Below are 27,396 nucleotides of genomic sequence, written 5' to 3' on the forward strand. Positions count from 1 at the left end.
GGACGGGAGGGTCATCCTCGGGCGACTAGGAATGGACAAGCACTTCCCAAACGTGTCCTTTAGGCGGGAAACATCAACAGTAAGAAAACACGGATGGCCTACCGCTGGATGGGCGGCCTCTGAAGTTAAAAATGCCCACCCAGACCCAGGTCCAACCCCACCCCGCCCTCCCACCCCGCCCCGCCCCGCCCCGCAGGCAGAGATGTGGCAGCATTTGCTGGCTTGTTGCGTTGGTCCTCTGGGACCCTCGGTGTCTTCTTGGAGGGTCCTGCCCGGGTTGGCTGGCACTGAGGGCAAAACGAACCTTCTAGATTGTCGAGGGAGACCGGGTGGACCCCCCCCGCTTTGATCCCCAGCCCCCTCCCCAAAAGTGTGTTACCCTCCCTTCCCAAAGACATGCACCCTCCCATGTCCCCCCTCCCCAAACACACTATATACACCCGCAGGCTCCTTCCTCCAAGGCGTGGTGGGGACCCTCAGAGGTGGGGGGGGGCACGAAGGGGCGCTGGAATGTGATAAGTTGTGGGTTCAAAACCTGCCTCCTCCAGCTGAGCCTGGGGACAGACTCCCAAACTTCTTCCCTCCTTCCAGGCCAGGGGAGGTCTGCAGCCTGCACCGCACCCCCCTCGCCCTTCCCCCAGGGCTGGCTGGGGTTCCCTGAGGGTTGGGGGGGGTAGGGTGAGGATCAATGCCACCCTGCTCTGGCTCCTCCCTCCAGGAGTTCCCTGGGGAGAGCTGCAGAATGTTTTAGGGGGATTTTCTCTGGGGATGGGCTGGATAGCTCTGGGAAGAGGGGGGGAGGGAGGGTGGTGGGACAGGAAGCTTGCTCTCCCCCATCCCACCCTACCCCCCCACCCCAGGAGGCCAAGTTTCTGGAGGATGAAGGGGCTGAGTCCCAGGGCCCAGGCTGAGTCTAGAGGAGCCCAGGGTCCGAGAGCAGGTGCAGCCGAGTCCCCTGCGCGAGGGCGGACGGGGTGGGAGGCTCAGAAGCCCCTGATGTGGCAGTAAGCCTCGAGGCTGGCGAAGAGGATGTAGAGGAACCAGAGGCCCAGGAAGAGCGCGGTGGTGGCCAGCTTGGGTCCCCGCGGGCCACCCAACTCGCCCCCGATGTGCGGCCGGCGTCGGTACAAGAGCACGGCGATGCCCACGAAGGCGAAGACGGTGAAGAGGGTGACGGAGAAGGCCAGGGTGCCGGTGCGCACCTCGAACGGCTGGCCCTGCACCGCCCAGTACACGGCGGCCACCGACCAGGCCACGCCCAGCCCCAGGAACACGTTCACCGCGTTGGAGCCGGTCACGTTGCCGATGGACGCGTCTGCGCACTGGTCCTGCAGCGCCGCCACCTTGCTGGCGAAAGTGTCTGTGGGAACAGGACACGCGGGTCGGGGGTGGGGTGGGGGCCGTGTGCCTGGAGTGCACCCTGATTTCCAGTGGGGATTCTAGGCCCTGACCCCAGGCCCAGAGACAAAGTCCACCACCATCCTTGGACTTACTCCACTGGGCCTGCTCTTCACAGCTGTCTGCACTAGTGAGCACCACTACATACTGCCTGTATCTACTAGGGGACACCCCCTCCCCCCCACTCAGTACTACCCCACCGCCTGCTTTCCAATGTTGGCTCTCTTCTAGCCCATGGTCTGTGTTTGGAGGACCCACAGCCTGCTTTCTAGAAATCAGAGCTATGGGCCCCTTTGAACTGCGATCTCAGATCTCAGTCTCCTGAGAGGCTAGGATTACAGGCATACACCACTAATGCCCAATTTTTTTTTTTTTTCAGTCATGGGACTTGAACTCAGGGCCTGGGCACTGTCCCTCAGCTCTTCAACTCAAGGTTAGTGCTCTACCACTTGAGCCACAGCGCCACTCCTGGTTTTCTGGTGGTTAATTGGAGATAAGAATCTCACGGACTTTCCTGCATGGGCTGGCTTTGAACCATGATCCTCAAATCTCAGCTTCCTGAGTAGCTAGGATGACAGGCGTGAGCTAATGGCACCTGGCTAGCTTCTTCATACTTTGTTTTTGAGACAAGGTCCAGAAAACTTTACCTGGGATGGCCTCCATATCTTGATCCTCCTACCCCTGCCTCCCAAGTAGGTGAGATTACAGGCAGGTGCCACCACGCCCAGCTCCCACCTTTCTTCTATGAAACCTTTCCCTTCTGCTGCTCCTGCCAGGCTTCTCTGACACCCTGCCCCACTGAGCAGCAACCCTGAGGTGTTACCAGGAATAGAGGTGCCCAGGGCCACGAAGACCACAGCGTTGACAGAGTCCTTAAGGCCCACAGTACAGCCAAAGTGGGAGGCGAGATCCCCAATGAGGGCTGTGAGCAGGCCGATGACCAGGATGCAGACGCCAAAGCAGGCCCAGCCGTGGCAGTACTCGGTAGGGGGCACACAGGCAAACAGCACCTTCCAGAACACCGTCAGGAAGTGCATCACGTAGTCAAAGCAGGACGGCAGCCGCTCCTCCCGAGACCCATCCTCTTCTTCTTCCTCATCCCCTGTGGGCAAATGACCCAGCTGGGGCACATGCTGTGGCCCACAGAGGCCCCATTGTAGTTGAGACTCACCAAGCCAATTGCTTTCCTGGAGTCCCTTGCAGCTAGGTGTGGCTGTGTGGGCAGCTAAACCCACCTTCCCAGAATCCCTTGCGGCTAGAGAGTGTTGATCCCAGGTAAATATATTTACTTTTCCAAAATACCTTGAGGTGCAAAGAGGCCTTTAACACCTTGCTAAAAATATCTAGCTTCCAGGGATCCCTGTCTGGCCTGTTCTTGGCTAAAAATAGCCTTTACCAGAAGCTTCTACAGCTATTGAAAGCCATGTCCACAGCTAGAAATATTGAGTCATCAGATTCACTGTGGTTAACGTTTGCCACATACTAAGTAACTGTTCTTGCTCTCCCAGAACTCCCACAGCAAGAGACGAACACCCAGCTAAAATTAGTCACCTTCCCAGAACCCCTTGAGGCTACCAATGGCTATGTCCCCCGATAAAAATATCCACTCTCCCAGAGTTCCCTGCAGCTAGCAATGCTAAATATGTGCTTTCCCACAGTCCCTTGCAACAGTGGCCATCTCATCCAGTAGGGTAATAATACATACACACACACAGACACAGACACAGACAGACAGACACACACACACAGGATTTCTTTAAAGTCCTAATTTTCCTGATGTAGGAACAGTGTATCATGTTTTGGGCTATGTGAGTGATTCCTTTATCCTGAGAAATTGTTATCCATTGTGGTCTGATCTGACCTGCTTGGGCCTGCAGTGACTTGTATGAAGTGAAAGCGCAAACAGTGGTGACCTCATCCCTGGCTGATAAGTAGGAGATGATGAAGGGAACCCGTGAGTTCACTTATGCACAAAGCATTGCATGTGGAAGGATGCTAAGAAATGTGGCTGGCCCTAACTATGCACAAACCACACCCACCGCAAACCACACCCACCGCAAACCACGCCCACTCAGTGGCCTCACCCTGTCATGCCTACCAGCAAAACCATGTCTACCAAACAAATGGAGCCCACTTGCAAAAGGCTACGCCCACCTGCAAAGCCACCCAGTCACAGAGCTGCTTTGTAGAGGCCGCCTCCTGGCCAAGCAGGCAGGGATTCCTCAGTGAGGGCCCTCTTCCACTTTCTGAGCTTACTAAGCCACTTGGCTTGAGAAAGAAATCAAAGCTTGGATGTGTAAATGTTTAGCCCGGTGGTTTTTGTGGTTTCTTGGTTCCCCATGGCTCCATCTGGAAGCATGACGTCTAGGCTACAACCTCAAACTAGAAACTCAAATTGGAAACTCAAAACAGACCCATTGCCTCTTCCTGTTTGCTTGTTTCCTCTTCCTTCCTTGAAACAAAGACTTAACACCTGGATGGGCAGCAGTCATTTTATAGCCACAAGGGCAGATGTCGGGAATTAGGGAGGCAAAGCAAAGGGGCGCCGGACTGTTTCATGGTGTTTACTGACCTGAGAACCAATGCACTGCCTTTGTGAATGAAAAATCAACTTCAATGTGCATTCAGCCACTGGTGGTTGACTTTTCTGCTGAGCTCACCTCTAACCAAACCAGTGCGACCTGGCGGAGGTCAGAGAAGCCACGGACACCCTGTTTCCCTCTCATTGCCACGCTGGGTGAGACGGCTGCTGTTGCAAGGGACTCTGGGAAAGCACTTATTTACCAATGTTAGCTGCAAGGAATTCTGGGAGAGTGGATATTTTTATCTGGGGACATGGCTGCGGCTACCCTCAGGGAATTCTGGGAAAGCCACATTTCGGGGAGGGGGCTGGAGTCTTTGTCTCCACCAGAGCTTTTCTCCGCCCTGCTCCAAAGTCTTCCAACTCAGACTCTGCTGCCTTCTAGCCTAGTCCTTTTGCCTCTTTTGTGCTTCAGACTAAGCATTTGCCACCGGGCATCGGTGGGTCACACTTAGAATCACAGCCACTCTGGATCAGCCACTCCAGAGGATCAGAGTTCAAAAGCTCAGGCACAAAAGTCTCAAAGACTCCATTTCCAAAAACAGCCAGCAAAAATCCAGGCTGGAGGTATGACTCAAGTGGTGGAACAGCAGTCAACAAGCCAGAGCGAGGCCCTGACTTCGAACTCTATCTTGTACTGCTCAAACGAAAACAAGTCAAAACAAAAGGAGGCACTGTCCCCAAGTGTGACCTAACCTCACAATTCTGTACTCGGTGTTGCTGTGCCTTAGAACGCCCTCCCATCCCACTTGTGACTCAGCCCAGGGGCCACCTCCTCCTGGCAGCCTTCCCTGACCTCCAGGCTAGGCCAAGATCCCTACCGTGTGCTTCCTGGAGTCTCCTGTCCCAGACCCATCTATGTGGGTTGCTGCTACCTGGTGACTCCACAGAAGAGGGCCACGTCAGTCCAGGTCACTTCTGTCCCCTCTCTCCCTCATGGGGCTGGCCCAGGAGATCCCTCAGAAATAGGTGGATGCCAGGGACACCCCCTTCAGCAGGCCGGCAGGGGCGCCTCTAGGCCTGGGATACCTGGTAATTTCCCACTGGGAAGACACCTGGCTTCTTTGGATCCCAGAGGCAAGCTTCCTCTCCGCAGTGAACTGGGTATCCTGTCCCAGGAGGTACCCTGACCTCCGAGGCCTTTCTGGATGTCCTGTGGGAGTCAGTTCCTGGGGTCTGTATCCCAGAGGGCTAGTGTGAGTCCCCAGGATGGAATTTGCTGGCCCCAATGTGTCATCTTTTCTTTGGCCACACAGGGGCACTGCGGGTCTGCAGGAGGTGCAAGGAGGTGGGGAACCTAAGCTGCTGGGATGGTGAGCCTGGGGTGTCTGGGTAACTGTTTCCATGACAACAGAGGAGCCCATCTTTCCAGGCCCTGCCCTCCTCTTGCCCAGAGCGATCTCTCTTCTCTCCTCTTCCCCTCCCCACCTCTCTGTCTCTTCCCCCCCCTCCAGCCCCACTTACCTGCGCTCACCGTAATTGCCTCTAGAAACTGCTCCCTCCATGAGTGGGTGCCGATCACCAAGGCCAAGTTCGTCTTCTTGATGAGTTTATCTACCGTGTTCTGGGGATGAGACCAGCACACCATGAGCACCCCCAGGGCGGCCCAATGAGGGGGGGTCCCCTCCCCTCCCCAGCCAGTGGGGGTAGGGGTGGGGGAGGGAGAAAGGGCATGCACTGTCCATGGTGCTGACGCTGGCCCTGGACAAGGGCCTGGGCCAATGTCTTCCTGGGAATCTTTGTGGCTCCTCCCTTCCCAAGCTTTCCCAGGGGAAGTAGCCATGAAGTGAGCCCCCCCCCCCCCAATTACCTTAAAGTCATAGGACTCCTCGATAATGACCTCCAGCCTGCAGTTTTCCCCAAGTACTGGCTTGCCCATCTCTGCTATCCTGCGTGCCTCCTCCTCCTCAGCGGTCAGCTTCCTGTCCCCATCTCCTGAAGCATGAAGGATGGGAGTTGGACTGCCAGGGGGCCTGCCTAACTGGGCCTGTGATACCTTAATCCCTGTTCCTTTTGATGGAGAAAAGCTAGTTGTTCTCCTCTGGTACACTTTGTTGGTTGACACCTCTCTCCCCCACCCTCCCCGCCCCCAAATAAATGATGACCAGACCTTCCATCTCTCTGACAACCCTGAGACCCATGAAGTTCTGTTTGGGAGTTCAGACACAGATGGCTGACCTTAGGCAGTGCCTTGGCCTCTCTGGGCCTTAATTTTCATATCTCCAGTGAGTGTTATTTCCTGGGTTATTGCCACCAGCGTTGTCATTCCCATCCCCATTCTTGGGAAAAGAGGTCTGTCTCTATGTTCAAGTTCTGGAACCTTCCTGGCACGTGTTTGAGGCAAGGAAGGAGGAGGATCTGTCACAAATCCTGGCTCTAGATCCACCCACATCCTGGCCTGGAGATTGTTTTCCTTCCTAAAGATTCTTCATTCTTTACTCTAAGCCCAGCACCACCTCCACCCCGAACATAATTCTACTTCAACCCTGGCCCTGGTCCTGCCCCCAATTCCAGCACTACACCTGCCCCCCAGACCTCAGTCAACTCCTGCCTCTGATACCCTGGCTATAAGAGAACTCAGCTATGGGTTCACTCCAACCAGCTTCCTGGGCAAAGAGCTGGACTACATTTCCCAGAGTTCCTTGCATCTGGGCATGGCCACCAGTCTGAGTTACAGCCAGTAGAGTGCAGGCATAAGTGATGGACAGTTGACCCTCCAGAACCTCATGGGAGGAGGTCTTGCTCACCGGCTGCAAGAAGAGGGCCTAGAAACAATACCAACGCTACACAGCAAGGTGGAGTCACAAGATGGATTGGCCATGTGGCAGGAGAGAGCCACCCACAAGAAGGAACATTCAAAAGCTACTCTGGAGCGGGTGCCAGTGGCTCACTCCTGTCATCCTAGCTACTCAGGCGGCTAAGATCTGAGGATCATGGGACTTTCCCGGCAGGAAAGTCCATGAGACTCTTATCTTCAATGAACCACCAGAAAACTGGAAGTGGCACTGTGGCTCAAGTGGTAGAGCACTTGCCTTGAGCTGAAGAGCTGAGGGACAGCGCCTAGGCCCAGAGTTCAAGCTGCATGACTGACACAAATAAATAAATAAAACCACTCTGGCTATGTGCTGAACTGCACACCTGTAACCCCAGGACTCAGAAGACCAAGGCAGGATCACCATAAATTTCCATGCCAGCCTGGAATATGTAGTAAGATCCTGCTTCAAAAACACCAAAGAAAAAGAAGAGGGGGAAAAAAGAAGCAACTTAGCATCAAGCGCTGGGGATTTGCAGTATGTCTGTCCAGCGGCTTGTGGCGCAGCCTGGCCCTGATGGCCAGCTCCAGTTGTGACAGGGCTATCCTGTCCCCATGGTTAAACCACTCATCTTAGAATGAACTGTCACCCCCAACATCTGACCCTGCCTCCCCTCAAACTTTATAGTCACCTCAAACCCCAAACTCAGCCTTGATGTCAGTGGAACTCAATTCTCATCCCATCACAAGTCTAGAACACAGCCTCTACCTGAACTGCAGCCCAGACCCCACCAGAAGACAGACCTTGGGTCCCCAGTCCCCTAAGCATCCCCTGTTTCCCTTCTAGCCCCCCTCAGGCCCCAGACCCAACACCACAACATGACTATACCCCTAACCAGAACCCCAACACCATATCAGCGCTCTCCCAGCCTCAACCTTCCTCTCGCTCACCTCCCCCTGGCCCCCAACTCAACTCTGGGTGGCCCCCCAGCCCCCCTCCAGGGGGTCCCCCCACTCACTGCCGAGGTGACCCCACTCACCTTGATTGAGGAGCAGAGCTGGGGAGAGACAGAGACAGGGACACAGTGAGGTCAGATCTCGGCAAGGCTCACGCTCACGAGCTTGAGTGGCTACGCCTGAGCCCCTAGGGTCCCCCAACCCCGGGACCCCATTCTCCTGCAGCCCACCCGGCACTCCTCACCTGAAATCCCTCGCTTGAGCCACTGGGGCTGGCCCAGCTCAATGAAGAAATTGTCCTTTTTCTCATATTCTTCATCGTCCACTATCTTCACCTGCAGTGTTTTCCTGGAAGGGGGGAGGGGAGGAAGGATGCTAACCTAAAGCCACACCCTAGAACTGCCAGACAACGCTCCTATTGGCTGTCTGGTTGCCAGGGCAACTCCTTGACCCCAGCCTCCAATTACTCCAGAGGTAGAGGGTCTGCTTGTCACAAACGCAGTTGCTCAGGACATTTGCACGGGATCTGTCTTACTTAACAGAAAAGCCAAAGTATTAGAATGTTCCATGAGATTCCTCCATAATCCAGACCTTTCTGGTCTCTGAGCTCTTCCTGCCTGCTCAGACCTTAGGGCCTTTGCACTTGCTCTTCCCTCTGCCTGGTGCTTGCTTCCATCAGGCATGCTTCTCCAGGCCCACCAGGTCTCCATTCCGACTTCCTCATCTCAATGAAGTGGCTTCTCACTCTCTTAAGGCTGAAATCCACCCCACTGACCCAGCCCCAGGCTTTTTTTCTGAACCAGTCTTAGTTTTTTGTTTTTGTTTTTCTTATTTGGTACTGAGGTAAGTTTGAACTCAGGGCCTTGAGCTTGCTAGGCAAGGCCTGTACATTCCTAGCCTCATTTTGCTTTTATTGTTGTTTTTTTCATATAGGGTCTCATATCTTTATGCACAGCTGGCCTCAGACCTCGATCCTCCTGTCTCCTGAGTAGACTAGGATTACAGGTATGCATGGCCACACCTGGCCTGCATATCAAGTTCTAATCTAACAGGCCCATTCATATATTTGCTTTTGTTGTTTTCCTGCTAACTCACTTTAACACTCAAAAACTTCCACCAGGTAAGTTCATCTCTAATCTTTTGCCTACCATGTAGTAAACACGTAAATTCAGTACAGAAAGCCTCCAGCTTCCTGCCCTCCATCCTGAGATATTATCGGAGGGCAACTTGACTTTGCCCTCCTGTACCTCCGTTCCCAGGGTGTGGCGGGGAGACGACTTACCTGTTCCCTGATCCAGGCACACAACTTACCTACTGCCCAGAGAGTCACCTGGACTCAGCACCCCAGACTGTCCCGGGATCTGCCACTAGCAACTGTCAGGAGCTGGAACCATCACGCAGCCCCGGCGCCGCCCGCCACCCCCTGCCACAGGCAGGCCCCGCCCCCGTGCCACCCAGTGGAGGAAGCTGCTGCCAATCACACCGCCCCCGCCAATCACACCGCCCTGCCACCGCGCTCGCACCCCCGCAGCCTCTCCCCACCGAGGAGCAGATGCTCCTCCTCGGGGACCAGATGCTCAACACCCCCACTGCCAACCTGCGGAGCCCAGCTGGGGGCCACGCACCTCCCTACCTCCTCATGTCTTGCCTCTTTATGTCTTTCTTTGCAGGGCTGGAGTTGAGCCCAGGTCCTTGCTAGACAAATGTTCTACCGCTTGAGCAACGCCCACCCCGCCCCTTTGGTTGGCATTTTGATTCTGCCGTAGGGTCTTACTAACTTTGCCTGGAGCTGGCCTCAAACTTATGGTGCTCCTGCCTCTGCTTCCCAAATAGCTGGGATTATAAGCAGGTGCCAGCATACCCTAGCTTCTTTATGCTTTTTTTTTTTTTTTTGATGGTACTGGGGGTTGAACTCAGGGCCTTGAGCTTGCACAACTTGCTCACTTGGCTGGTGTTCTATCACTTGAGATACATGTCCAGTCGGGCATTTCTCTAGTTAACTAGAGGTGGACTTTTCTGCCCATGCTGGCTTTGAATTGCGATCTCCCAGATGTCATCTTACCTAGCTAGGATTACAGGCATGACCCTCAGAACCTGACTTCTTAATGCTTCTTGATGTCTTTATCTTTCTTTTCTTTTTTCTTTTGTCGGTTGTGGGGCTTGAACTCTGGGCCTGGGCACTGTCCCTGAGCTCTGCAGCTCAAGGCTAGTGCTCTACCACTTGAGCCACAGCACCACTCCCAGTTTTCTGATGTTTAACTAGAGATGAGTCTTATGGACTTTCCTGCCCTGGCTGGCTTTGAACTGTGATCTTCAGATCTCAGCCTCCTGAGTAACTAGGATTACAGATGTGGGCCACCAGCGCCCTGCTGTTTATTCTTTTCAATCTCCATTTCTGCACCTTCGATTCACTTTTGCCTGTCTATCTCTGCTTATCTCAGCTTCTTCCTGGGTCTCTCTTACTGTCTCTGACCCTCTCTGACTCCTTGTGTTTGTTATTCAGGGCCCAAGGGATGAAATAAAGCACGGCTGACAGCATGGCTGGGCCAGGACCCGCACATAAATGGGTCACGTGGGGACAAACGCCCATCTCCACGCTCCTGCTTGCTAGGTATTTAAATTTTCCTGTAGGTGGGAAGAAAGGGCGGAGGACCTTGGGAGTGGGCTGGGAGCTGTTCGTGGTGCTGAAACTGAGTGAGCGGAGGTCTCCCAAGGCACGCCTCACAGACACAGTGACATACTGGCATGGTGACACATGTGTCCCTGCCACTCTGGGAGACAGGCAGCTGCCACCCTGTGACTGACACAGTGACACGTCAGCCGGTAGCCTGGAAGGAAGAAAGCAAGCATTCAGGTGATCCAGAAGGAGAGAAACCTAAGCCGCTGGAGGACAGGAAGAGAGATTTGAGCGACATAATAGCAGGCCTTTCTGAGATCGAAAGAAGCAGTCTTCCTTTCCAGCTGGCCATTCTCTCCTTGCTCCTCAGAAACTCTACTCACTGGCCCTTCACCCCCTCAACCTCTGACCTCGGACTTTATTTAGTTTTGTCATGGGGCTTGAACTTGGGACCTGGCACTGTCCCTGAGCTCTCTTTGCTCAAGGCTAGTGCTTTACCACTTTGAGCCACAGCCCCATTTCCTTTTTTAAGTGGTTACTTGGAGATAAGAGTCTCATGGCCTTTCCTGTCCCAGTTGGCTTTGAACTGTAATCCTCAGATCTCAGCCTCCTGAGTAGCTAGGATTACAGGCGTGAGCCACCAAGCTGGACAGCTCTGACTTTCTTATCCTGCCTCCCCTCATCTCTCACTGACCCCAATTCTCCCTTCGGTGCAGTACAGACTGTCCCTGGGCCTGACTCTCTTCCCTGTTGTCCGTCTCTGTCCCTCTTATTCTCTGTCTGGCTCCTCCTCTGTGTTGATCCTACCCAGGCCTCTCCTCCAGCCTGCTCCAGAGCGCTTCTAATTAACGCCTGCCCGTCGGAGGAAGGAAGTGTTTCCCTAAACGCTAATTAGCCTCCTGTTCCCTGTGTCTCCTGAAGTCACAGCTGGAAGCTTCGGGCGGGGGCTGGGGACAGAGGGTGTCCCAGACTGGGGAAGCCTTGTTGAAGGAGGAGAGGGCCCCGTGGGATTACAGCAATGTGAGAGACACAGGTTGGATTACAGGAGGGACCGGATGCCTCCAGCCTCTCGGTTATAAGAGATGAAGTCAAGACAGTTTCCTCCCAACACCACCAGTAGCTGCCAATTCAAGCTCCCCAGACAGGGATTTAGCCAGACAGAAAGTGGGGGACGGGGGAGGGGGGGAAGCAGTGGAGACGGCCTGAAATATCACAAAAGTCAGGGCGCTAGACACGGGGGGCAGGGATGGAGGGACCCGGAGGGAAGCAGCCCGGGCAGCCAGGCGGAGGCCGGGAGGACCGGGAGAGGCAGGAGCGCGGAGGGGCTCCGGTGGGAGGCGCGTGGGCGGCCGGGAGGAGTCGACAGCTGGGCTGCGGGGGCGGCAGGGAGCGGGGCGGCGAGGCGCGTGCGCCTGGCGGGGGAAGGGCTGCGGGGCGGGCCTGAGCACAGCGGGGGCCAAGGCTGACATCTATGTCCGCGTGTGGATCCAGCCCCCCCTCCCCCGCCCCAACCCCTCCTTCCCCGTAGAGCCTGGGTCTTCCACGAGCTCCGCCTCTTCCCACCAGCCCCACCCTCAAGCCACGCCCGTTGCCCCGGGCCCAGCCCTCTCCTGCTGGTCCCAACCCAGACTTCCATCATCGGCAGAGAGGGACCTCAACCACTCTTCCCCACGTCTCTCTGGGAACCCGGGGGAGACCCGACCCAGCGCCAAGGCCACGCCCACCACCCAGCCCAGCCCAGCGCGCCCCACCCATTCCACAGGCCCCGCCCCCTGCTCAGCCAAGCACCATTTCTCTGGCCTTGCCGCCACCATCCATTTGCAAGGCCACGCCTTGTCTCCAGTGCTGACCCTTCAGCCCAGCCAACCTCCCTTCCCTCTGCTAGTACCCACTCAGAAGACCCTGCGGGCTCCAGATCCCAACTCCACTCAGCCAAGCACCATTTCTGTGCCTGGTCCAAGGCCACTCTTAAGGCCACACAAGACCATCTATCTAGCATTCACAGGCTCTGCCTATTCCCAACCTCCATTTCCCAGACCCTGCTCAATCTCAAAACTTGCCAGGACTCCTGTCAGCCATGCTGTGATTCCCAGATCCCTCCCACTCAGACACCTGTTCCCCAGGCCACGTCCCAGGCACTGTCCACTCAGCAGAATCCTTGGCCTCTCCCAGCCTCCCTGTTTCTGAGGCCACGCCCCTCTCTCTAGCTCCGCCCCAGACGCCATCCACTAAGAATCCTTGGCCTCTCCCAGCCTCTCTCCGTTTCCAAGGCCACGCCCTCCTCGCTAGCTCCGCCCCATGCGCCGTCCACTCAGAATCCTTGGCCTCTCCTCGAGCCCCGCCCCTTTCGCCAGCCCCGCCCCCCGGCCGCTGCGGGCCATGTGCTCACATGGTCTCATCATCGCCGAACTCGAGCTCTCCGCACGCGTCCTCATAGTGCACGCCGCCGCCGCGCGCCGTGCCGTCCACCGTGCGGTAGGGGAGCCGCACGGTGCCGCGCGCGCCCGAGCTGCGCACCACGCGCACGTCCACGGTGCCCATGCACTCGCTCACGTGCAGCAGGCGGTCCTGGAAGGAGAAGATGCCCGCGTGGTCGTCGTCCAGGATGGTGACGGTGGCCAACAGCGGTGACACCAGCCGCCCCTTGGGCCGCCCGCCGCCGTCGGGCTCGAACATGCCCTGCGCGTCGCCCACGCGCAGGTTCAGCAGTCGCACGAAAAAGTGCTCGTCTTCCTCGAAGATGTCGTCGTCGATGATGCCGATGCGCAGCTCCTTCTGTGTCTCGCCCGGCTTGAACACCAGCGTGCCCTCGCTGCGCCAGGGGGGACAAAGGAAAGGAGGGAGGGAGGGAGGGAGGGTGGGAGGGAGGGCCGGTCAATGGCAGGTGACTGGCGTGGGGGATCAGGGCAGGGGCTGCACGGAGGAGGAGGACAGAGGAGATAAAGCAACTCCTTCCCAAGGGAGGATTACAAGGGTGGCCATCAAACGGATAATGATGGGTGTGAAATCAGGGTGGACTTCCTAAAGGAGCAGACTTAATGCGGATGGAGGCACAGGAACAGGCAAGCTCTGAGCAGAAGGGACAAACAGCACGTGCAAATTCCCTAAGTTAAGAGGGAGCCTGCCTGGAGTGCTCTCCAGGGATTCGGGTTCAAAAGCCTCTGGTGTTTCAAGATTCAGCATTTCTCCTCAGCTTTGGGGCCTGTGAGCCTGGTGCCCAGGCCACACTTGGAGCAGTGGGATTTGAGGATCTTGAAATGGAATCTGTCACTCGTCTGATAAAAACTCCTCAGGCGCCCTGAAGAGAAAGCCCACAGTCCTTAACTCGGCATCCTTGATTCACTCAACAAACACTACTCGAGCACCTGTGCCATATGGTAAGGACACAGTAGTGTCCAGGGCATCTGCAGAACACAGCCAGGCATGCCACAGGACATGGGAAGTGCAGACACGGACAGGACACTGACTGGGGGACACCCACTCAGCTAACTTTTCTGAGTGTGGTCCCGTGACTCATGGGAAACCATGCTAATACCCAGGAACACGCAGGGTGAGGGGTTGGTAACTCACATTCGCAAGATGTTACAGATACGCTATTATATGTTGCATAGACTGAAAGCAAACAGGGCCAAATGCACAGCGGGTGAGTCTGGGTGAGGGTTACGTGAGGACTCATCAAAGTGAATTCATCACACCTCTGTAGGTGTAAAAATTTTCAAAATAAAAAATTGAGTAGAGGGCTGGGCGTGGTTGTACACGCCCAGGTTGGGGGCAGGAGGATCTTAGAGTTTGAGGCCAAACCTAGGATCTATTGTGTGTGTGTGTGTGTGTGTGTGTGTGTGTGTGTGTGTGTAAACCTGGTGCTGGTGGCTCCCGCCTGTAGTCCCAGCTACTCAAGAGGCACAGATCCAAGCCAGTTGGGGAAGGAACCATCCGTGAGACTTTTATCTCCACTTAACTAGCAAAAATCCAGAAGTGGACCTGTGGTCAAGAACTACCCTTAAGCAACAAAGCTCAGGGACAGTGCTCAGGCCCTGAGTTCAAGCCCCAGGACCAACACACACACACACACACACGAAAAAAGGCTGGACGTGGGAAGGCTGGATCTCCACATCTGTTCCAAAACTGGACACAATGGATGACAGCCTCCCAGTCATGGACAGGCAGGGTGCGGTTCAGCACCTCAGATGTTAGACTTGACTCTCAGTGTTGACCCCAGGATGGAACAGACAACCTGCAGCCCCCGCCCCTTTGGGCCCCTTCCCACGACTTCCCATTCTCCATTTGCACTCCGCGGAGAAGGCCCTGCCCCTCGCCCTGTCAGGCCCTGCCCAGGCCACGCCCACTCCCGCTTGGGACACGCCCTCCGCCTCAGGCCCCGCCCACGCGCGGTCGGGCCACGCCCCTCACCTGTACTCGTAGTCTGAGCCCGCCTTGGCCGAGCCGTCCTCGGTGCGATAGTCCACGTAGAAGGTGCTGTTGCCCTCGCCGCCCTGGCAGGCCACCGAGAGCAGCACGGAGCCGCAGTTCTCCAGGCAGTGGTAGAGGCCCGGCTCGAAGAAGATGCGGCTGGCGCCATCGTCCTCGTCGTCGTCCATGCCGTCGGCCGGCCCGGGCGCGCGGGCGGCATCGGCCGCGTGGCGCCGCAGCACGTTGCCGGCGCCGGTGAGCAGGCGCGTGGCCTGCACGCGGTAGAAGGCGCGGCTCTTCTGCTGCCGCAGCAGCGCGTAATAGCGGGCGGCGCCCAGCAGCGCCGCGGGCTCCTTGTCCGGGTGGCGCCGCCGCAGCGCCTTCAGGATCTGCGCAGCCTCGCGCCGCCCTGCGTCCCCGTCGCCCGGGCCCGGCGTCCCCGGCGTTCCTGGAGCCTCTAGGCCGCCGTCCAGCTCGATGTCCTTGGGCGGGTCGCCCTCTGCTCCAATGATGACGCCGCGCCGCGGGTCGGTGCGGTAGCGCTTGTACACGTACTTGTAGAAGAGCAGCCGCTTGTCCGCCATCCAGGCGAACACCACGCACACGGGGAAGAAGACCAGCGTCAGCAGCGCCTCCCACACCTGCGGGGCGGGGCCGGAGAGGGGCGTGGTCGAAACGGGGCGGGGCTGGAGAGGGGCGTGGTTAAAACGGGGCGGGGCCGGCATGAGACGTGGCAGGGTGGGCGGGGGTGTGGCCGGCATGGGGCGTGGTCAAAGCAGGTGGGACTGTAAGGGCGTGGTCAGATCAGAGAGTGGCCAAAGTGGGGCGGGGCCATCGTGGGCGAATAGGGTCTGAGTGAGAACGTGTTCAGTGCAGGGTGAGGGCAGCGTGGGATTGGATCAGCAAGAGTGTCAGCGCAGAGTGGGGGTCATCTGTCATCCCTCATCCATCCATCCATCATTCATCATCCATCCTCCAGCCAGCCATCATCGTCTGTCCATCATCCAAGCGCCATCTATCGTCCACTCATCCATGATTCATCGTCCATTCATCCATCATCATCCATCCACTCATCATCCGCCCAGCCTTCATACATCCATCCACTTTTTTTTTTCCGGTCGGTCATGGGGCTTGAACTCTGGGCCTGGGCGCTGTCCCTGAGCTCTTCAGCTCAAGGCTACTGCTCTACTACTTGAGCCACAGTGCTCCTTCTGGTTTTCTGGTGTTTTATTGGAGATAAGAGTTTCACAGACTTTCCTGCCAGGTCTGGCTATGAACCGTGATCCTCAGATCTCAGCCTTCTGAGAAGCTAGGATTACAGGCATGAGCCACCAGTGCCCATCCATCCATCCATTTTTTTTTTTTTTCGGTCGTGGGGCCTGAACTCTGGGCCTGGGTGCTGTCCCTCAGCTCTTCCGTTGTAGACTAGTGCTCTACCACTTGAGCCTCAGCCCCACTTCAGGCTTTTTCTGCTTATGTGGTGCTGAGGAATCGAACTGAGGGCCTCATGCATGCAAGGCAAGTACTCTACCACTGAGCCACCTTCCCAGCCCCTCCATCCACTTTTTATACATCAAAAATCACACATGACTATCAAGTGGTAAAGTGCCTACTTAGTAGGTCCTGATTTCAAGCTCTCGTACTTCCCAAACCAGCCAACCAGTCGAACAAAAAATCAGGGACAGTCGGGCGCTGGTGGCTCACGCCTGTAATCCTAGCTACTCAGGAGGCTGAAGTCTGAGGATCCTGGTTCAAAGCCAGCCCGGGCAGGAAAGTCCATGAGACTCGATCTCCAATAAAAACCACTAGAAAACTGGAAGTGTGCTGTGGCTCAAGCAGTAGAGTGCTAGTCTTGAGCTGAAGAGCTGAGGGACAGTACCCAGGCCCAGAGTTCAAGCCCCATAACCGACCAAAAAAAAAAAAAAATCAGGGACAAAGCTGGCACTCACTGGTGGCTCATGCCTGTAATCCTAGCTACTCAGGAGGCTGAGATCTGAGGATCTCAGTTCAAAGGCAACCTGGGCAGAAAAGTCCCCCTGAGACTTTTATCTCCAATTAACCATTTAAAGACTGGAAGTGGCGCTGTGGCTCAAATGGTAGAGCACTAGCCTTGAGCACAAAGAGCTTAGGGACAGTGCCCAGGCCTCACAATCAGAAAAAAAAAAAAAAATCACAAAAAGAAAAGGCCAGGTGCATTGGCTCAAGTTTGTAGTTCCAGCTACTGGAGAGGCAGAGATTGGAGCTCACAGTTCAAAGCCAAGCCCAGGCAGAAAGGTTTGTGGGACTTCATCTCAATTAATCACTGGGCGTGGTGAGGCTCATCTGTCATCCCAGGGGAGACACAGTGGCTGGTGCAGTGGTGCACGCCTGTCATCCCCAATGACACCAGGAGGCACAAACAGGAGGATGGAAGTCCAGGCCAATCCAGGCATAAAGTGAGACCCTACATCAGAAAGCAAAAATGACTAGAAGTGGGTTCAACATAGAACTTAGCGAGCCTGAGTCCCTGAGCTCAAGCCCTAGTACTGTTAAAAAAAAAAAAAAAAAAAAAAAAAGAGAAAGAAAATGAAAAGACCCAAATGTTACCTTTCTCATTAAAGATAAAGAAGAGAAAATTGAAGTGTATTTACTCGTTGGTCTGAGCTGCTTCCCCCCCCCCCCCCCCCCCCGCCAGGAGTTCCTTATAAATGACAGGGAAAGTAGCTTTTAACATCCAGCCACCACATCTCCTGCTGCTGTGTTTAGTGACAGCTCAGGGGCAAAGAGGGGGCCTGGAAACAGCCAAAGTGCACAAAGCCACCAGGTGGGTTTATGACAAGAGGTGGAACTTTTAGCACCAGCTGTGACACAAATACCCTCCCTTGTATTAATTGAAGCCACTGCTATGCACAGTGCTGGGGGCTCTCCATTAATCAGGGGGGAAAAATCTCAACCTCTTGAGACTTGCCTTAATTCCCTGAGCTGGGTGTGGGAGTGTCTGTCTGTAGTCCCAGCTAGTCTGAAGTATGTCAAGTTCTAGGTCAGCTTAGGCAAAGTTATGGGGGCCTTTGTCTCAGAAACAAAATACAAAGAAATATTTTTGGGAAGAGGAAGGTGCGTGTCTCAAGTGGTAGAGCATCTGCCTAGCATGCCAGAGGCCCTGGGTTCATTCCCCAGAACTGAAATGAAGACTTCATTTCCAGCCTGTGGATGAGACACAATTCTTGAAGCTTCATATCCACGGCTGCAGTATGTACGTGGACGGCTTGCCATGGGGATAGATTGAGACCCCCAGGAAAGTCCCCAGCGTGGGAACACCCCCCCCAAAGAGCTGCCATGGTAACTGGGGGGGGTGGGGAAAGAGGCCCTGGGTTGTAATGGTCTCATAATGTCAGGTTGTTGGAAACAATATATCTGCACAGAGCTGTCTCATGTCCTGTCTCCCTTCAGGGCGCCCCGCAGCATGCCTACACCCCAAACTCAGTTCAGAATCACTGCAGCGCAGAGCTCAACTCTGTTTTATATGTGTTGTGTTGGAAAATCTTGCATGCGACCATTTTCTGAGATCTCTCTCTCTCTCTCTCCCGTCCTCTCTCTCTCTGAGAGGGTACTGGGGTTTGAATTTAGGGACTCCTGTTTGCAAAACAGTTGCTGTATTATTTGAGCCACACTCCAGTACCTTTTCACTTAAGTTATTTTTTAGATATGTGCTTGTGGTTTATATCTAAGCCAGCCTCCAATCAAGATACTCCTACCTCTGCCTCTGAGTAGATGGGATTATAGGCATGAGCCACCAGGGCCCGGCCCAAAACTAGCTTTAATAGCACCAGAGAACTGTACGATGCTTGATTTTGAAATTGTCTCCATGCCAGCTAGGAAACTCAGTACTTTCTGGGACACTGTCTCCCCTTTTCCTCCCTGTGATTTCTTTTCTTTTCTTTTTTTTCTTTTTTGGTCAGTTGTGAGGCTTGAACTCTAAGCCTGGGTGCTGTTCCTCAGCTCTTCAGTTCAAGGCTAGCGCTCTACCACTTGAGCCACAGAACCACTTCTGGCCTTTTCTGTTTATGTGGTGCTGAGGCTCCAACCCAGGGCCTCATGCATGTGAGGCAAGCACTCTACCATTGAGCCACCTTCCCAGAAACCACCTCCCTGGGATTTCTGAGCCCTGAGTTCTGCCTTAATTCAGCACCTATAAAGCATTTTTATATCTCTCGATTTCCATTCTTCTTAGGGTCTACGAGCTGGGAAAACCTGACAGGCATTAATACATCACGTCCACGTGTGAATGAATCCTGGGCACCCGCAAATAAATTATGCATGTGTGTGAACGAATGAGGCCAGGCCCATGAATAAATTATGCAAATAGAGTTATAGGAGATAAATTAAGCAAATGTTGTGAAGGAAGGCAGCTAAGATGCTGGGCAAATGGCTGTGGGAATGTAGGTGTAAATTATGCTGCTGTGGGTCTTAATTTTTGTCTCTGTGTTAGGATAAATTATGCAAAGTGGTCATGGGGTTGATATGCCTGCTGGACTGGACGGACATATAAGTTACACTGAGTCCACATAAATTATCTTGATATCAGAAACCAGTGATGAATAATGAATGAATTATGCAAACGATGGCTGCCTAGCCAACAAATGCAGAGCTTGCGTTGTGTGATGTGGGCATGGTTCTCTACATGCCTGTGCATATACTATGTAAATTTTGGCCTCAACCAATTAGCAGCTGTCTGTAAACACTGGCTGGTTTATGCTAATCTCCTATGAATTATGAGAATGAGAGAATCAATTATGCAAAAGACACAAGTCTAGGTAAATATGTAACAATACCTGGTGTGCACTGCACAGATCCAGGAGCCTAGACCGAAGACATGACTCAGTGCTAGAGTATCAGCTCAGCAAGTGTAAGTCCCTGAGTTCAAAACCACAGTATCACCAGGAAAAAAAAGCCAACAACACAGATGGAAAGGCCCTGTTAGCACTGGAAATACCTTATGTAAGATAGTTTTCTTTTTCTTTTGCCAGTCCTGGGGCTTGAACTCAGGGCCTGGGCACTGACCCTGAGCTTCTTTTGCTCAAGGCTAATGTTCTACCACTTGAACCACAGCGCCACTTCCAGCCTTTTCTGTTTATGTGGTACTGAGGAATCGAACCCAGTGCTAGGCAAGCACTGTACCACTGAGCCACATTCCCAGCATTCTCTCTCTCTCCCTCTCCTTCTCCATCTCCCCCCCCCCCCCTCAGTTTGAACTATGTTCCTCAGGGCTTTACATTTGCTAGGCAAATGTAAACTTGAGTCACAGTTCCATTTCTGGCTTTTTTTTTTTTTTTTTTTTTTTGTCAGTCACAGGGCTTGAACTCTCGGCCTGGGCACTGTCCCTCAGCTCTTCAGCTCAAGGTGAGCGCTCTACCACTTGAGCCACAGCGCCACTTCTGGTTTTCTGGTGGTTAGTTGGAGATAAGTGCTCAGGCTGGCTAAGAACTGCCGTCCTCAGATCTCAGCCTCTTGAGTAACTAGGATGACAGGTGTGAGCTACTGGCACCTGGCTGTACTTTAGGTTTTTAGGTATTTATTTTATTTTTGCCAGTCCTGGGCTTGAATTCAGGGCCTGGGTTCTGTCCCTGAGCTTTTTTTTTTGCTCAAATCTGGCACTCTACCACGTGGGCCACAGCTCCACTTCCTGCTGTTCTGGTAATTTTTTCAGAGTCTCCTGGACTTTCCTGCTCCAGCTGGCTTTGAACTGGGATCCTCAGATCTGAGCCTCCTGAGAAGCTAGGATGCGTGAACCATTGGCACTCATCTGCTTTAAGTTATTATATTTTTAATTTTTTTCCCAGGGTCCAGACTTTGCTCACAGGCATGAACCACCATATCTGGCTTACGCTTTGAGATCCATCCCCCCTCTAACTGGCTTTGAACCATGATCTTCCCATCTCCTCCTCCCATGTAGCTGGGATTTCAGACATGAGCCACCATACCCAAACTTGTGAGGGTTCCAGAAGTACCCTGGATGGATGAGCACCAGGGAGCAGTAGGTGCTACCACCTGCGGCCTTCAGAGACGCACTTACAGCACCCTGAGGTGGGGGGTGGGGGGACTCCAGCCCTTGGTCCTAGGAACATTCACTTGTGCATCTAGTGAATCGATGCGCCAAGCTGGGAGCCAGATTTTGACAGACAGACAGACAGGAAGAGGGGCGTCCCCACTCACCTGCACCACACCAGGGGAAAAGACGGCGAGGATGAGATAAAGCCAGACATAGGCGAAGATACTCCAGGAGGCCGTGACGAAGAAGACCCTGAGGTGCTTGATCTTGCGGCTCTCGCCGGCCGGGATGACGTACACGCACACGGCGATGACCACGAACATGTTGAAGGCGGCGCTGCCCACGATGGTGCCCGGGCCCAGCTCCCCAGCCTGGAAGTTGTGGCCGCACACCTCGATGACCGACAGCAGGATCTCGGGGGCCGAGGAGCCCAGGGCCATGAGCGTGAGGTTGGACACGGTCTCGTTCCAGATGCGCACGGTGCCCACGCTGGTCTCGCCGTTGGCTTTGGTGATGGTGATTTCCTTCTCCTTGGACGTGATCACCTCGATGGACGCCATGAAGCGGTCGGCGATGATCGACACGCCCAGGAACATGTAGGCCATGGCCACGAAGTACACCACGGCCCGCGCCGCCTTGTCCCCCACCGACGGGTCGTCCGGCTCCCACACGGGCAGCAGCACCCCGGGCTGGCAGCGGTAGGAGCCCTGGCAGCCCTCCGGGCTGTCCTCGCTCTCATTGGCTGGAGGAGGCGGCAGGGAGGGCGTCGGGGTGACGGCTCCCAAGCACGGGGGAGCCCCGAGGAGGAGCGCGACCCCCACCAAAGCCAGCGGAGCCATGGGGGGACGTTGGGGTCCTGGGAGGGGGGAGGAGGAGGACGACGAGGAGGTCAGGGGAGAGGCCCCTACTCCGCTCTGTTGCACAAAAGCCGAGGTGCGTTGGGTTCCCGGAGTGACCGAGGAGATGCCCCAGAGAGCGTCCGGCACACCCAGGGACGGCCAAGAAGGATGCCTGGGAGGCTGAGGGCGCAGGATGGGGAGTTTGAGGCCCCGCTGGGCTACAGAGCGAACGTTCGTGCAAAAAACAAACACAAATGCAAGCACACAAGGGAACAAACACGGCGGGCAAAGGACAGAGGACCCCCTGTGAAGCTGGGAGAGCACGAACCCGTTAGGAACTCTGAGAACTTCTGGCCAGTCATCCAGCCGTTCACCATCCTGCCCTCTGCTATCCAGCGCTCTATCATCCCACCCTCCACCATCCTGCCCTCTGCTATCCAGCGCTCTATCATCCCGCCCTCCACCATCCTGCCCTCTGCTATCCAGCGCTCTATCATCCTGCCCTTCACCATCTTGCCCTCTGTTATCTAGTGCTCTATCATCCCACCCTCTACCATCCTGCCCTCTACTATCTAGTGCTCTATCATCCCGCCCTCTACTATCTAGTGCTCTATCATCCCGCCCTCTACCATCCTGCCCTCTACCATCCAGTGCTCTATCATCCTGCCCTCTGCTATCCAGTGCTCTATCATCCTGCCCTCTGCTATCCAGTGCTCTATCATCCTGCCCTCCACTATTCAGTGCTCTATCATCCCACCCTCCACTATCCTGCCCTCTGCTATCCAGTGCTCTACCATCCTGCCCTCTGCTATCCAGTGCTCTATCATCCCGCCCTCCACCATCCTGCCCTCTGCTATCCAGTGCTCTATCATCTTGCCCTCCACCATCCTGCCCTCTACTACCCAATACTACCCAACCCTCCATCATCCCACCCTCTACCATCCCATCTTCTACTATCCAGGGCTCTAGCATCCAGCCCTCCATCATCCTACTCTCCACCATCCTGTCCTCTACTAACCAGTGTTCTATCATCCAGCACTCTACCACCCAGCTCTCCATCATCCTGCCCTCTGCTATCCTGATCTCTACCACCCCACACTCTATCATCCAGCACTCTACCACCCAGCATTCTACCATCCAGTCTTCATCATCCCTCCCTCTACCATCCAGCACTTTTACCTCTCAGCACTCTACCATCCAGCCTTCTGCCATCCCGTCTTCTACTATCCAGGGCTCTATCATCCAGCACTCTACCATCCAGCCCTCCATCATCCTATTCTCCACCATCCTGTCCTCTACCAACCAGTGTTCTATCATCTAGTGTTCTACCACCCAGCCCTCCATCATCTCACCCTCTACCATCCTGCCCGCTACTATCCAGGGCTCTACCATGCAGCACTCTACCTCCTAGAACTCTACCATCCAGCCCTCCATCATCCTGCCCTCTACCACCCAGCACTGCCATCTAGCTTTCCATCATCCTGCCCTCTGCCATCCTGCCCTGTACCACCCAGCCCTCTACCATCTCACCCTCTACCATCCAGCCCTCTACCATCTTGCTCCTAGGAAATGAACCAAGAGACGCAGGTTCATCTACCTACCAAAAGGCACCTAGAAGATGTTCCCCGTGGGTTTAGTCCGAAAGCTAAGCAATTCTGAACCCAGAGGCTGGTCAGCAATGCCACGTAGAAGCTTGTGGTCAAGCAGAGGTGAGGTGGAACCTTACACAGCCCTGAGAAGGGAGGGGACGATGGCTGCAGGTGATGCCTGGGAGAAAACCCCAGCAGTGACAATAGGTAAATGAGGCCAAACTCCAAGTGTCTGTGAGTCTAATGGCTCTCGGCTAGCATTCACTGGGCTCCTGCCCTGGCTTTGGGATGTGGTGGGGCTGGGAGGGACCGCTATTCCTCCTTGTTATGGTGGCATCTCTGGGTACCAGCTCCCCTCCCATCCCATGTGCTCTCTGACCCCATGTTCTGCTCTCCTCCCCTCTCCCATGCAGCTCCAGCCACACCACCCTCTTCACAGGCTTTTCTGCCTCTGGGCCTTTGCACCTGCTGCACCCCCTTCCTGGTACTCTCTCCCCCCACATCCAGACCCTCACACCCTCTCCTCCAGTTGTCACCTTCCCTGCCCATCGATCCAAAATGGCACTACTGTCTCCCTTTAGGGAGTTCCACCCATTTCACAGAGGAGAGGATCAAGGCTCAGAGAGATCAAATAACTTGTCCCAAATCACCCAGCAGTGACTTGGGTCGATGGCTTCAAAGAGGGACCCCAAGTAGGAACTCCTTGGCCCTGCCCCCTGTGTCACTATAGCAACCCAGAAGAGAAAGGATGGAGGGCAGAAGAGTAGTCCTAGCTGGTCACCTCTCTACCCCTCCACCCTCAGCTTCCAATCCTGTCTGAAAAGTTCCTCTGGGAGTCTAACCTACAGCCTGCCCCCGACTCACACCCACGTACAGGAGCTGGCTCCTGGGGGAGGGAGACAGAATGTTGGCAGAACTTCTCTAAAAGGAGAGTGTGAGTGTGGTGTGTGTGTGTGTGTGTGTGTGTGTGTGTGTGAGAGAGAGAGAGAGAGAGAGAGAGAGAGAGAGAGAGAGAGAGAGAGAGAGAGAGAGAGAGAAACGGAGAGGGAGAGAGAGGGGGGAGAGGAAGAGAGAAGGCGTGGGCGGGAAGAGGGGTGATTCTTAAAGGGCCACCACACAATTAGCCCCCTTGGCAAGGCCCCTAATGATACAGCCAATTAGCAGCCCCCTAATTAACAACGACATAGGCATAATTACCCACCAGGAGCTAAAGCAACGATTCCAGCTCACTGTTCCCTCCCTCTCTTTGGGCTTTTCAGAGACGCTGGGGCCACCTGAGAGGCAAGCATTCATCTAAATGCTTCTAACCAGTTAGAGCTGTGGCCTGGGGAGCCAGTCCTCCTCCAAGTCTAACCATAGGTCTTTCCTACTGCAGCCCCTGGCTAGTGTTCTCACCAGTCCTTCAGGCCTGGGGGTGGGGATCCCCCCCCAGCCGCCCCCCCTCCCCGCCCCATAAATCAGCCAAACGCAGTCAGCCAGAGCTCCTAGCACTCCCTCCCCTTCTCAGACAGCCAGCCAGCCGGCTCTCCTCGCGGGCCTCAGGGGAGGAGAGGTCAGGAGAGAAAGCACTAGATAAATATTTGTAAAATGAATGGCCAGGAGGCTGGGTTGGGCTCCAGGGCGGGGGCCTCCGGGCTCCCAGCGCTCAGTGCTCCTCCCGCCCTGCCCACCTCCACCTCCCAGGCCTCCAGTGCCAGCGGCCTGAAAGCTGATCTGTGTCCGTGGGGTGCGGGGCTGGGAGGGGGGCTGGGGGCAGCAGCCGTGTGGGCTGCCCAGGTCCTGCAGAGGCAGCAGCCGGCTCCAGGGCCATCTCCCTGCAGCCTCGTAGGCTTGTGGCCAGATGGCTCAGTGGGGTTCCCCGCTTTCTGCCCAACACCCCTATGAGTATAAAGGGGGGACCCCGATTTCTGAACACACACATTCTACTACCATTTATGTCTGCAGATCTCTCTCTCTCTCACACACACACACACACACACAACACACACTCTACTTGGGCTTCAGGGCTGGGCTACACCCGCAGGTAAACTGAGGTCTGGAGTGGGGAGAGGAAGGACTTGGCTAAGCACCCAGTTTTCCAGTCAGGCGCAGAGCAGAGACCGGAAAGCAAAGGCGTGGGATCTCCCCAGCCATCTGGAGTCCCCACGCGGTGCAGGCATGGGGCGGGGACCTCGCTCCTGGCCAGGGGGGCGGAGGACACATGGCCCTTCCTCCCCAGCCTTCATCTCCGGGGCTCTTCCCCAAGAATAGGGAGGAGAACTGGCCACGAGCCCCCCAAGTGGTAGCCAGGAAAAACCTTTGCCTCCCGTCCCCAGCGAGAGATCTGTGCCTAGCACGCCACACGAGAGAGAGAGAGAGAGAGAGAGAGAGAGAGAGAGAGAGAGAGAGAGAGAGAGAGAGAGAGAGAGAGAGAGAGAGAGAGAGAGAGAGAGAGAGAAAGTGAGACTGTAGGAAGGACTGGCCAGGCCTGACACAGCCCCAAGTTGGGGGAAAATTGCTCAGTAGTTGTCAAAAGAACAACTGAGTCAATCACTTGGACAAACAGCCAGACGGATGTGGAAGTTTGACTTCAAGAAGCACTGGTCCAGTCTCGACTGCCAAGGTTAGACAGCAGGCAGGACCGGCTAGCTGCGGAGTGCCGGAGTGCCGGCCCATGGCAGGGGAGGGGATGGAGAAGGAGGGTGTGGGCCAGGAGAGATGGGAAGAGATAAAAGTGGGGGACTCCCAGCCTTCTGGGGGAGCCCACTCTGTAGGGGGGATCTTCCAGACCCCCCCTCTGCTAGGGGTGGGGACAAGGTGTGTAGGATGGAGTTAAGTGGCCCCCAGGGAGAGGAGAGGAAGAGACAGAGAGAGACAGAGACAGAGAGACAAGCAGAGGCTGGGGTGAGGCGGGCGGTGGAGATGGGAAAGTAGAGACATGGAAGAAGAGACAGACGGTCAGTCAGTTGGTCTGTCGGTCGGTGAGGGGAAGCTGAGGCGGTAGAGAGAGCAGAGCTCGGTGGCGATGGCGTAAGAGCGGCAGTGGGGCTCAGGACCTGGAGAGCTGCTGGACGGACCCAGACAGACGGATGGACAGTGGACAGATGGACGGGCAGGTGGACAGGCAGGTGGGCAGACGGCTGGATGGACAGGCAGACTGGGGCCAAGAGCCAGGGAGTTGGGGCAGGGCAGCAGCCACTGTAGGGCGTCCCCCAGCCAGAGCCAGAGCAGACCCCAAAGACAGGGGAGGCACCCTGGCCCTGGCACCCCCCGCAGCCCGCACCCCCTCTCCGCAGGGTCTCCTACCTGCAGCTGAGCCCGCGGTCCCCGCGTGGGGCTGGAGGTGGAGAGAGAGAGAAGCCAGAGCCCAGAAGAGCGGGGAGGAGGAGGGAGGGGGGAAGAGGGAGGGGAGGGAGGGGCGGAGCCGGGGCGGGAGGGCGGGGAGGGCGGGAGGTGGTGGGCCCCCGAGCCTCTCTTCTCTCCCTGACTCCAGGTTCAGCACCAGAGACTGTGGACAGCGGCCCTCGCGCGTGTGCGTGTCTGTGCACGCGTGTGCATGCGTGTGAACGCATGTGTGTGCTCACGCGTGCGCCGAGAGGCAGCCGGGCTACCCCTGCCCCCCTCCCGGCAGCCTCCCAACCATACAAGGACCAAACGAAGCAAAAGCAGCCACAAATAGTTCCAGGCTCGGCCGGGAGGGCGGGGGTTTGGCAGAGTCAGGGCCAGATTCCCCGCCAGCATGGCCCCGCGGGCCTCCCCACGGCCACCCCCACCTGCCACGCCATGCCATGCCACGCCATGGCCCCCAGACACTCTTTGGTGAAGACTTTTGTTTCCACAAGTGCCTGATGCAAGTTGACACAACCAGTCCCCTGCCAGGCGTGGGAGGAGGCCCGTGCTGCTCTTAGCTTTAATGTAGAGATGGGGAAACTGAGGCACCGGGTGGGACTTGCTACAACTGCCCAGGAGAGGGCAAGAAACTGGGGAGGGGTGTGGGAAACCCAGCCTCCTGGAGACCCAAAGTGGTGAGCTCTTCAAGTGCACACGACATGCATGTGTGCATGCAAATGCACACAATGCACATGCATCTTCCACACATATGTACACGGGACAATGCATGCACAATGTTGTGTGTGTGGACACCACAGACCCCACCCCAGGCCCATCCTGTCCAGGACAGATGATGGGGGGGGCACACTGGTCCCCACAGATGGGCAGAGCAAGGACAAGCCCCTTCTGCCAGCAG

General features: G+C 55.7%; 1 protein-coding gene across 2 annotated transcripts; it reads right to left on the reverse strand.

Moving 5' to 3' along the window:
• Positions 1–378: 378 nt before the first annotated feature.
• Positions 379–26,707, reverse strand: LOC138814471 (sodium/calcium exchanger 2). 2 transcript variants are annotated; one of them, XM_070003362.1, is made up of 10 exons: positions 26,457–26,705; positions 20,908–21,599; positions 14,716–15,356; positions 12,695–13,117; positions 7,933–8,036; positions 7,772–7,789; positions 5,790–5,914; positions 5,444–5,543; positions 2,222–2,500; positions 379–1,360 (listed from the first exon to the last, which is right to left on the reverse strand). In XM_070003362.1, the coding sequence occupies exons 2-10, from the start codon at positions 21,580–21,582 to the stop codon at positions 984–986; spliced, it is 2,742 nt and encodes a 913-aa protein (XP_069859463.1). In that variant the 5' UTR covers positions 21,583–21,599; positions 26,457–26,705; the 3' UTR covers positions 379–983. The 2 variants fall into 2 exon arrangements, with proteins under 2 accessions (XP_069859463.1, XP_069859470.1); XM_070003369.1 differs by lacking the exon at positions 7,772–7,789 and having other exon boundaries at positions 26,457–26,707.
• Between the last annotated feature and the right edge of the window lie 689 nt (positions 26,708–27,396).

This window comes from Dipodomys merriami, unplaced genomic scaffold (assembly GCF_024711535.1).
Source record: "Dipodomys merriami isolate MVZ:Mamm:240054 unplaced genomic scaffold, mDipMer1.0.p SCAF_106, whole genome shotgun sequence".
Classification (NCBI taxonomy): domain Eukaryota; kingdom Metazoa; phylum Chordata; class Mammalia; order Rodentia; family Heteromyidae; genus Dipodomys; species Dipodomys merriami.

Coding starts and splice junctions, on each gene's coding strand:
- LOC138814471 (XM_070003362.1), bottom strand. CDS start 21,582: ATGGCTCCGCTGGCTTTGGTGGGGGTCGCGCTCCTCCTCGGGGCTCCC. Junction 5,544..5,789: donor AGGAGTCCTATGACTTTAAG/GTAATTGGGGGG, acceptor TCTCATCCCCAG/AACACGGTAGATAAACTCAT. Junction 2,501..5,443: donor GGCAATTACGGTGAGCGCAG/GTAAGTGGGGCT, acceptor ATTTGCCCACAG/GGGATGAGGAAGAAGAAGAG.